This window comes from Seriola aureovittata, chromosome 5 (genome assembly GCF_021018895.1).
Source record: "Seriola aureovittata isolate HTS-2021-v1 ecotype China chromosome 5, ASM2101889v1, whole genome shotgun sequence".
NCBI classification, from domain to species: Eukaryota; Metazoa; Chordata; class Actinopteri; order Carangiformes; family Carangidae; genus Seriola; species Seriola aureovittata.
The window spans coordinates 13,319,752-13,331,551 of NC_079368.1; the positions used below are offsets into that span (position 1 = coordinate 13,319,752).

General features: G+C 41.3%; 1 protein-coding gene across 1 annotated transcript; it reads left to right on the forward strand.

Moving 5' to 3' along the window:
• The first annotated feature begins 326 nt into the window (after nucleotides 1-326).
• Nucleotides 327-9,777, forward strand: LOC130170200 (hyaluronan and proteoglycan link protein 1-like). Its single transcript, XM_056377382.1, has 4 exons — nucleotides 327-614; nucleotides 5,601-5,945; nucleotides 7,316-7,615; nucleotides 7,766-9,777. The coding sequence occupies exons 1-4, from the start codon at nucleotides 530-532 to the stop codon at nucleotides 8,053-8,055; spliced, it is 1,020 nt and encodes a 339-aa protein (XP_056233357.1). The 5' UTR covers nucleotides 327-529; the 3' UTR covers nucleotides 8,056-9,777.
• The last annotated feature ends 2,023 nt before the right edge of the window (nucleotides 9,778-11,800 follow it).

Consider the following 11,800-nt stretch of genomic DNA (forward strand, 5'->3'; position numbering starts at 1 on the left):
AAAAAGTTTCACTTACTGCCTCCTCAATGAGGATGAATGTATATCTGATCAATTTGAGTGATATTATCTAATCCCTCTATAGCATTCCTCACAGGAATCATTATAGCTCCACTTTAAACATATAACCCAGGATGATTATCTGCAGGTTAATTGTTTGTAGTTTTGCTGTAGCCTTCATTCTCCCAAAGGAGAGGAAGGAGTCTTTCATAAATAATGTGGCAAAGGGGAGCCAGTATAGAGCTGTGCATGGTGATGGGCTGATGAGAGGGGGAGTGGTCTTAACCATGCAAGGCTACAATAAAAGCCACTTGTCTGAACCTCTGAGGAGCCCAAACTTTCCAGTAGCACCACAGGCGGCTGCTGAACAAAGACAGACAGGAAGCGGGACTGCTAGATGAATAAAAATTGAAAGAGAAGAAATATTCTTTAAATATTTTCAGTTTAGATAACTTAGTGCAGTTATTTTACTTCAAAGTTTTATATTTATATTTTTTATTGAAGAGGGCTATTTGTGTGAAAAAAAGAGAAAATGACGAGTCTGCTGTGCATCACAATAATCTCCCTGACCCTGGTTGGCTGTACGTACAGTCAGGTGACGCTCCCTCCCTTTCAAGGTAAGAATACATTTCTGTAAAAAAAATAATAATATCACCCACAAATTTATATTACAATTTGTGTGTTTGTTGGTATTTTTTGTGCGTGTGTGTGTATGTGTGTGTGTGTGTGTGTGTGTGCTTGTGTGTGTGTGTGTATCTGTGTGTGTGTGTGTGTGTGTGTGTGTGTGTGTGTGTGTGTGTGTGTGTGTGTGTGTGTGTGCTTGAGCGTGCATGTAGAAAAAAAACAAAAAACAAACAGGAGGATGAGCTGTGTAAGAGACCTAAGTAAAGTGGTACCACAGCACAGGCTTGTGTAACAACAGGGTCATTGTAGGAGTAGGTAACAGAGTCGTCTCTGGGGTAACACACACACAGCCACAGTGTGACTCACCATTGACTCATTGACTTGCTGCATACAGACCACCACAGCATGGACCGGCTGGTGAATAAATCACCCTGTCATTCACAGGGGCTCTCTGCCCAAACTACTGAATGAGGACCACATCACTGATACTACTGGTTTTTCTCTTAAAATGGGTCACAGGTGCTTTAGAGGCTGAGACTAGGGTAGTAGTGCCTGTCTCTTTACGAGAGCGCAAAAATAGTCAGGACTTTCCCACGGTAAAATCTTGACTTTCTGTCAATTTTTTTTTTTTTTTTTTGTCATTTTATCTGTTTTTTATCTTCTTCCCATTGCAGACAGAACATGAAGTCTTATCAGCACCTGCACTCTATCATGAGGCTGTTATAATTCAAATTCACACCTGCCTACAGGATGACAGACTGAGATGTTTGCTGCAACTGCAAGCTATGAAATACTAGAATAGATCTACTGTTGTGGTGGTGAAAAAAAAGGGTAGCTAGAAACCTTTGTGTTATAATATGTAGTGAGTGATATTTAATGCGCTTTCAGCAGCCCCTGCAAGCTGACTCAGTAAATGTCAAATTAGGGATGTGTCAGCTCTCTCTCTTCCAAGACGGGAGGAAATGGCTCGTCTGTGGGGAGAACAGTTTTAGTCTGGGACGAGATGATGCTTTTTTATCCAAACATTGAAATTACTGCCAGTGGCGAGTGATGTCACAGGTGTGTGTGTGTGTGTGTGTGTGTGTGTGTGTGTGTGTGTGTGTGTGTGTGTGTGTGTGTGTGTGTGTGTGTGTGCGTGTGTCTGCATATTGCACATATGTGCATATGACCTCACTGTCTGCACCGGCCAGATCAATCACAGTTCCATACAGTATAGCTTTTATTGGCCACATGAGCAGTGTGTTCTCTGGCTGTTCACGGGGCGTTGCCTGTCCTTATACCTACTGACTCACTCTGGCACTGAGAGCTTTTGGAAACCCGCCACGGTAACAGGCAGTCTGACAGGAGCGGAGTTAAGATTAACGACCTGCAGCCAAATGTATAGAGCCCCATGCTGAACAGCAGCCAAATGACTCTGTCTTTCCCTGTGAGGTAATAGCCTGTTAAGTCTAATGCTTACTGTGGTTGTTGGTTACTGAGGCTTGGCCCCGTTGCTAGGGCTGGGTGGGAAAAGGGGCTTGGCTGGAAATACGCTGAGGCTGGGGGCTGCAGGGAAAATGTGTTTAGACTAGGGGACATTGATGGAGCCATGTTAAGTCCCATTGCACGTGTGTTAATTCAATCAGAGAGAACTTAAACAAATGACTCCATCGACAGCCGACCGTACATGTGTGATACACACCCACGCTTTGTGTTTGCGCTTGTTCTGCATGAGAGACAACAGGAAGGAGTTTATTGGAATTAGTGTGTTGGAGTTGGCTCGCTGTGTTTGTCGCAGCTGTGCTTGTTAATTCTTTCTACATATTGACACATGCGGGCCAGCAGCAGAGGAGAGCAAAGCTTTGGGATATTGTAAAGCATCACATGTCTAGCTGCTCTGTCAGAGGGTGTGGCACATTGTGCACACACACTGATATAAACATGCGGTGACTGCTCTCTGCAGATTTCAATCCTTTCCATCCTTTCATAGATGAGAGATTTGAGCAAATTAAACATTTGGTTCATTTAATAAATTAAAGTGCAAATTGTGCTTGGGGGTTTAACAGTGCAATTAAACTCTTGTAATTCCAGAATATGTAGGTCACTGAGTAGATCTGGACCACTGTAATGCTGTTAATTTACAGTTTGGTGTTACAAAGAAGCAGATGGTTCCAATCACTTGCTAATACAAGCTTTTACAGAGTGAGAGAGAATTGTGCTCGGTCATAAAATGGCAGTAGGTCTTGGGTGCAGCTGCAGAGCGCTTTTATTGTCGTGCACACGTGTTCATTTACTTTTTAGCTGTGGTTTCATTCCCAGCCGCAGTCTTCACAGAAATTTCAGATAGGAACCATTCAGAATACTTTGAAGAACCATTTTTATGTTAAACTCGACAATTTGGCACCACCTTCGACCCCGGAGGAGTCTTGTATAAATAGGATGTTGTTTGAGGTGTGACAAAGAAAAGAAAGGCTTCCTTGTATTCCTGAAAGACTAAGTACACACAACAGGCTGTTGCTTTATGAGTGTAGTGTGCTCCACATGGTCGGGGCCACATTCTCCTGTGGGACTTGTGTCTGCTGGCAACTGCAGGAGCAGGAAAGAGCATGGGATTTCTTTCACCATGCCTGTCTCTCTGTCTGCTACTGCTGGTACTCAGGCATCATTATCTTCAAGGCTGCTCCAGATCATATGAGACAGGGTTCTTCATTATGCTTTCATTTAGTGATCTATAAGGTATTAGGTTGGTATGTCAACAGTAATTAATTCCAAGCTCTTTTCTCAGCACTATATTGGCAAACTGATGTTTAATCAATCCCCTCCTTCCGTCTCACATTTCAGGGTTTTAAACCACATCCAGCGGTTTGTATTCGACTCTGGACAGAACAATGTTTCCATGCGACAGCACAATGAAGGCCTTTATTCTATCTACTCTATAAGGTTTAGAAATTTGGAAAAGTTTAGGCATAAATGTTGGATGGCATCACAATTTGGTGAGCTGATGTTGATGTCACCATCACCTTCACCTTCGCCAGGGCTTTTGATGAGCAGTTTCATCATTCTGGATCCCTCAGGTTTCAGTCGCACTTAATGCAAACCGCTACCCATGCAGAGAATTTATGAGGCACAGCGAGGCTGTGAGTCACTCCTCGCTGACAGAACGGTCAAAGAAGAATCTTGTCCAGACAGCTTTTAAACTCTGCACTGCTTTCGACGACATTAGTAATTAACAACAGCAAAAAGGGTGTTTCTTAGCTCGTAAAATACCTGGCATCTTGCTGATCAGTCGAGAGGCGAGTTACGCTACTGGGTGGAGTGACTGAGTAATAGAAGTAGTGTTTGGCATATGCAGCCGTATGACAGGAATGGAAAAATGAAGGATAAAGTGGACACGAGATTGAACTGAAGGGTAGATTAGGTCTGTCAGCAGTGCTTCTGCTAATTAAATCCTTCTGCAGGAGAGCTCAATACTAATGATCTGAGCACCACTGAACAAAGTCCAGACACTTCTGTGTGGGTTAGAATGGAGGATTGGGACAGTTTAGGCTTGGGGTTGATTAGGAGTCGTTTCGGTGTCACTCCTCTATGTATGTGTGTGTGTGTGTGTGTGTTGAAGGCAGGGTTGATTAGAACAGAAGGCAGCAAGCCATTGGCTCCTATTATTTCCTGTATTGCCCATGTGGGAAACGTTTTCCCCGCTGATGAGCCAGTGACACAGTATTCCAGTCATGGCTCTGATGTGGCAGCCCCAACACTAATGCTGGCATCCTCAGTCAGAAAGCAGAGACAAACTGGCTCAGACGCAGATCATACATCCTGAGTAAGTGGGAAGAAATATAAATCAGAAACAGAGCAGCTTAGAGTTTTTCAGTGAATCGCAGACATGGCACCAGACACTCAAGGGACGTTGTTCAAGCATTGACCCTGGATTCAGCCAAAAAAAACCTGCTTGGTTGTGTAAGATTAACAATTATGTCTTCAGACTACTTACAGCTAAAAAGTCATAGCTGTAGAAGTTGATTCACTCAGTTATTCAATTACATATCATATTACAATTCCTGTGTGGTTCAGAGTTAGACTCCACTTACAAAGTTGATTATTCAAGGCTGTACCTGTGGGGGTGGGGGTCAGGGCTCCTGTGCATCAGTCCATCTGGCATTTGTTAGTGCCTGGCACAGGCCACCCTTTACTGGTTGGGGTCCTCTTAACTAAGCAAGCCTTGTGAGGTCTAAACATTGACGTTAGGGAGATTGTGGGAACCCATGGTGAGATACAAATGGCCTGCCGTCTTGAGTTGAAAGGGGGGGGGGGGGCTAGTTTGGATGGGGAGGGTGCAGAGAAAATAAGCAAAAGAAAAAGTAATGATGACAGCAAGATTCTGTATATCATTAACTATATTATCAGCTTACTTTTCCTGTTATTGAGGTAGTGCTTGACATACTTTACACAAATCAGATGGAACGGATGAAAGAGAAGTGCTTTGAGGGTTAATGCAGAGGAACCAAAGGTTTATAAGTGCCAGGAGTGACAAGAGCAGGAAGGAGACTGAAGAGGATGACTGGCTCCGGGGGCTTAAGTTTGGCCGGTGTCCAATACTGTATCTAATAAACCCAACAGAATACTCCCAGACTTTTTGATAGTTTTCTATAAGAGAATACTTTTAACCGTAAACATACGTGTATGCACGTGTATATTGAAATAATAAATGCAGTATACACATGCCAAAACATGCTGTGAAATAATTACATACAAAAAGGAAAGAACAATAAAGAGGGAAAAATTGGGAAAAGCAAGGCATTTTCCCTTTTCTTGTAACTTTCTCAAACAGACCTTTGCTACATCAGTTTTATGCCAAGCACAAAAGCAAAGTAAAAACTTCTGGATTCAATCTTTGCAACCGAAACAAAAAATATAGTGCTAATTTATATTAACTTTACATAATATTTTCCACTTTACGTTCAAGCCCTAATAAGGTTATATCATGTTTTCCTCCTTTCCAGTGAAGGTTATTGCTGGCCTAGGTGCCAACGTCACCCTGCCCTGCGGGCTCCTGTCCAAAGACTCCTTTTCCTTTGGTAACACTGGTATTCGAGTCAAATGGACCAAGGTAGCAGATGATGAGGCACTGAATGAGGATGTGCTGCTTTCAATGGGATTCCACAAGAAGACCTATGGCAGCTTTGAGGACCGTGTCTTTTTGGAGGAGAAAGACAGTCAAGATGCCTCCATAACAATTACTGACGTTGCCATGGATGACACAGGAAGGTACCGCTGTGAAATCATCAACGGGATGGAGGACACAGTGCAAGAGATATTATTGGAGGTGCAAGGTGGTCTCATTGATGGTAAATCCTGTTTATTATATCTATTTAGTAGGACACTCGTTATCTTATCTCATATAATCTGTGTAAATTCTAATTCCAGTTGGGAAGACATAATGTACAGTATATTAAATGTTCAATAGTTATTTTACACGTGTCCTCTCCCTGTTAAAAATTCATGATTCAGGATCAACCATCTTCCTCAAGATTGTTTTTGTTTCTAGTTATAGAAAACTCCCACAATTCCTTTTCTTGTGGAAAAAGAAAAAGAAAAGAACAGGCAGCTTGTGCTGATTTATACAAACCTCTATAATGAGTCAGTCATGATTACATTTGAATATTGTTCAACATCAGTAAACAGAAACACATTTTGCATCTTTTCCAATTCATATCCTCATACATCTGACTTACTCATCAGATTTTAGACTCAATAAAATATCTTTCTGTGGAACACAGAGAGGAGCTGCTTCTCATGCATGGGTGAGCGTTTACACATTTACTCATGCAGTATATTTCTATCTTGCATGGTGACACATTTAATATTTGCAGTATGTCAAAGCTCTTTTGCACTAAAAGGCAGATCCCACCCACATGTTGTTGATAGTTTTTCACGTGTGAATGATCAATCTGGGTGGGGACATGCACATGTAGTTTTAGACAAAAGTAACAAAAACAGAATAATATTAACCTTCTGCTACTTTGCTATTCATTAAAATTTGTTTTTGGTAATCATGAAAAACACTTGATAATTTACTGAGGTGGAATTTGGAATAAGTCACCACCATGAGTAAAGCATTTCTACCATTAAGTCTGCAGCATCATGTACATATTTCTCTTGAATTAAGCTGTACTAATGTGGATATTCACTTTTGAATTATTATTATTGTTCTTTGATATTTAATGCAGCAGAGGTTAACACCTAGTTTTCTTAGGATGATAAGATAAGCACAAAATGAATGAGTTAGCAAAGTCTGGCCTCTGAAGACATTATGGCAAGTTGCTGGACCTGAAAGACTAATAGACCTACATTCACTAACATAAAACTAAACATGTCATCGCATGCCAGCTAAGCCAGCTTCCCTGGAGAGACTGCAGTGGACTCCAAGACCCCCCCCCCCCCCCCCCCCCCCCCCCCCCCCCCCCCCCACACACACACACACACACACACACACACACACACACTTCATCATAAGTGGACAGAATTTAAACCAATGAAGTTTGTAAAGTTCACTGAGGTCATCATAACAATGCTTTACAATTAGATTCTGACATGATTAAAGAAAGGCAGGACTTCTCATGTTCCTTTTCTTCTTTTTTTTTAACTGTGAATTGATTTTCATTCAGGTTAGGTTGACATATTCATATATTCATTTAATCTCCTCTGCCCCACTCAGGCGTTGTGTTCCCATACTCCCCCAGTGAGGGCCGCTACAACCTGAACTTTGAGGAAGCTGTGCAGGCCTGTGAGGAGCAGGATGCTGTGGTCGCCTCCTATGATCAGCTGTTCGAGGCCTGGAAGAACGGTCTGGACTGGTGCAATGCTGGCTGGCTGAGTGATGCCACAGTGAAGTATCCAATCACCAGACCCAGGGCGCCTTGCGGTGGCACCGTTGATGGGCCTGGCGTCAGAAACTATGGTTATCAAGACAAACAAAGCCGTTATGATGTGTTTTGCTACACCTCTGCAATCAAGGGTGAGGTTTTTATTTGTTTCTCCATCCTGCTGATTTGTTATTTAGGCTGTCGACTGTTCTTGTGGTGCGCTTGCACCAAGAAACCAGTGAGAATAGAGTGAGGCCATCAAGTGCTTCTCTTGATCACCCGTTTTGTGTCTCTGCCATCAGGACGTTTCTACTGGCTGAGCCAGCCTGACAGGCTGTCTTTTGACGAGGCCGTGCAGGCATGCTTAGACGACGGTGCAGAGATCGCCAAGGTGGGCCACATATATGCCGCCTGGAAGATCGAGGGCTACGATCGCTGTGATGCTGGCTGGTTGGCTGACGGAAGTGTCCGCTACCCCATCTCCAGGCCCCGCAAGAACTGCAGCCCCACAGAAGCTGCAGTGCGGTTTGTTGGATTCCCAGACAAGATGCTAAAGGTTTACGGCGTCTACTGCTTCAAGGCAGAGCAGTGAGAGGGTAGATAGGAGTAGGGAAGCCATAACCACCAAAGAGCTGCAACAACCACAACAAATAAAATCAACAATAAAGCAGATAAGCTTTGGATTTTAACTAGCATGAACTCAATATTGGAAGCTGTGATAACCCTTTTTAACTCCTAAAAAACACAATACTGTACATCTTACATCCATATGCAATGAATGGCAAAATATTTTGTAGTCATTAAATTTTGTTTTACTCTAACTGTGGATTCATTAATTTTAGACAGACTGTTGAGGAAAGGGCAACAGTGTTAATGTATGAGTGATGTGACAGAGACAAAAACTTAATGGTCGTGAAACATCATTCAAGTTTGGTTTGTCCTCCACAGAATGATTAGATGTGTGAAGTTCAAGATTTCGAGCATTTCTGCTCATGTGCAGATGACATTTGCTGCTTTAAAAATGTGTTGAAAGAACAAAAACCAGGTGATAGTTCATTTTATTTTATCAAGTACCACGTCAATGAAAGATCCTAGTGTGATGACAGTCACGAACATGACATGGCTACCACCGTTGAGCTATCGATATCAACATGTTATATTGCAGTAAGTAAGTAACTGGAACCCTCTGTCAAGTTTTTTTTCTCTTTTCTTCTCTCTTTTTCCACCTCTTCAACTGCAGACCTGAGGAGCTTTGATCAAATTTACTGTTTAACAAGAAAATGAATGTAAATGTCTCGGACTGTGAGCTATTCTGCATTAATTGATATTTCCCATTAGATCAACTCCCAACTACAATTTGAAAGGCAGTTTTACATTTTTTGCAACCTTTTGTGATAAGTTTGTTTTAACAAAATGTTTTTTTCTTTGTTTTTTTAAAAAACTTTTTTAATGTTTGTCTCTACAGTTTTTCATGTTCTTTTTAAATAAAAATACAGATTTTGTTTGATATTTGCAGATTTTTTTTAAAAACAATTTATATGTACCACATACAAAACAACAATATTTTTAGCTGGATAGTGAGTACGGAATAAGTACAGATTTTTCCTATTTGCCCTCAACAGTCTTTTACCTAAATACACCCTTGATTGTTTGACAGTTGAAGCAAGATAGACAAGAAACCTAACATGACAGTAGGTGTAACTGACTCGTGTATGGGCTGAAATCCTTTCTGACTGCTGAGACAGTTTCACAAATTAATACTGAAGTTGTGAGCTGAAAATTTCTACTGGTATCTGATTAATACTGATGATCACTCACACTCCTACATAAGGATTTATTCATAGTCATAGATATTCACTGAGTCATAGATATGCTGTAGTGACAGGATGTGAATATGTGTTTGGGGATAAAGTAGAATCGAAACCAGTAAAAAAAAATCACTTTACATTTTCACTAATAGTTCCCCATGGATGCTTTTGACTTACAAAGCTGGTAATGGTGAGCCACAAGATAGCATATGTTCTAAGTATTTAGTTATAAAATTTTGATATTTTTTATTTTGCTTTTTGTTACGTTATCCCTTTTTACTTTTTCTAACCATGGGCACTGACATGTGGTACTTACTGCAGGTTGCATGTGGTATTATGGTGATGCATTATTTGTAAAAGCTAAATATAAAAAAATTCTGTCACACTTGTGCATTTGTACACACTTTGCATGAGTAAAGGTGGAGGTATGTTTTTTTTATATCTTATCGCCATGTACCTTTTTCAACAAAGCAGTTTAAAATAAAGAACATAACTTTTAAAAGACATTTTTGAAACTGCTCCTTTTTTTTACCCCAACAATGAACATATTTTTTCCCACTGGAACCAAATCAGCATGCATTATGTATTGATACTGAGGTTTAAGCAGAGATTTAAGCAGCATTGTTTCAGATGCCAAATTAGGGGCCATGTATCTGGCATGAACCCATGTCGTCGAGAGGATTTAAGATTAGACTCTCCTCACATTTATTTGTTCTTTGGCATTTTTTTTAATTCAGTGCCAGGCTGCCAGCCCACCACTGAGTTAGACAAAGGGAACAGTAAGACAGTCTGTAAGAGGCTTGTGGGAATGCATGGGAATGGGGTCAGATTTAGATCGATACAGCAGTGAAACGCCAGACAAATGTTAATTTGTGTTATGGTGAAATGTCCATTGATGCAAGCTTTTTCTTCTGTGGACACTGCAGCAGAGAGCGACAGTGTTTTCACAATTTCTTTCAGCATAGAAAATGTTAATAATGATGTTGAATTCTCAAATTAAATCTGAGCAGTAAACCATACTATTATACACTTTACACTAACAGACAGTTGAATCAATGAGCAGTTGCTTTTGTAGACAACCGTTGTCCTTGACTGATCCTGCAGGAGTAATGCTGAACATTTCATTTGTTTTCTTTCTGTGGTTTCAACCAATCAAATATCTGATGACGCTACATCCCAAAGGCTTGTCACTCACAGGTATCCAGATTAAGTTACATGTGGCAGGGTAGCAGGGTAATGAGTGAATGATAGACACTCTGCATCGGTCTAGACAGAGTCTCGGGCGCCTGTCAAGCCTAAGAAATCAGTAAGAGCCAGGATGCATTTCCTTCCCAAAACAAACCTAGAAAGCCTTTTAAATACCAGAGAGACCTGGGCAGAGAAGTCTAGGTTTTTTCCTGCCGATCACCCATGAGACATCTGAATTTCATGAGGTGAGATTGTAGGTTTTACTCTCGCTGGGGAATCTAGGACCAGCCTTTGATCACAAGTTAAGTCCTCTCTAATGACAGAGCGGGCCGCCACAGTGAAAACCACAGCAAGTCAAACTTACACAAAGATTACATCGACCAACTTGATGTTATTATCTTGGTAATGGTGCTTTGGTGCTATTAGGCAGTGTCAGTGTGAACTTCAAGGCGCGGCTGTATAAGGAGGTGCTCTGGAAACCGTGGTGAAGGGTAATGTGCTCAAAAAGCTTCTGTTTTTACACCAAGGGGAATTAATCTTCTTACTTTATGCACCGCCATGTAGGCATAAGAAGTGTTTGACATTCAAGAAGAGCCACCCTCAGCCACGCTATTGACTGAAAAAAAATGTAGTGCGATACAATTATATGCAGATCCACAGTTGTGCAGCATCAGCCATTTCATCATAAGTGTCACTTATGATCCCTAATCCAGTTCTTACTCCATATATTTGCTATAATTCACACCGCTGCTTCCTGCCCGCTCCCCCTGAATGTATCGTCTGCCTACCAACAGGTTTTGTAGAGCATGTCTGATAGGTTTTTCAGTTTGATGTATATGCAAGACACCGCAATACTTTCAATGAGACGATGTTCCAAAGAGTGTGATTCAGAGAATTCAGTTTAAAAAGATTCACATTATGCTCAGTGCTTGCATGAGTTGTGTGGGTGCTATAAGGACAGGAATGAAATATCTCCCCTATTCCCTGGTACTGAGCAGACAGAAACTATGGCTTAGTCTGATAGCACTACCTGCTGGTGAAACCACAACACTATTTACTCTATACACAATTTGCCTTAGTGCAAGAGGACCTAAATGTTTCATTCATTCATTCTCTTTACCTGCATATTCCAGTTCAGGGACACTTACCAGGCATGCAACGGAGAAATACTGTTAGATCTTTGCTTCTCCATCAAAGCAGAAAGATGAACCATAGACCATGAACCATGGACAACCACCACATCTAGAGAAAACCTACACAAGCACAGGGAGAACACGGACAACACCCAGGAACAATTTCCCAAACATTTCTTTATAAAGTCCAAATTAAATGTTCTTAGTA

What these genes read in the sequence shown, in the direction of transcription:
- LOC130170200 (XM_056377382.1), top strand. Translation starts at nt 530, where the DNA reads ATGACGAGTCTGCTGTGCATCACAATAATCTCCCTGACCCTGGTTGGC. An exon ending in GACGCTCCCTCCCTTTCAAG is followed by an intron (nt 615 to 5,600) that starts GTAAGAATACAT and finishes CCTCCTTTCCAG; the next exon opens with TGAAGGTTATTGCTGGCCTA. An exon ending in CTACACCTCTGCAATCAAGG is followed by an intron (nt 7,616 to 7,765) that starts GTGAGGTTTTTA and finishes CTCTGCCATCAG; the next exon opens with GACGTTTCTACTGGCTGAGC.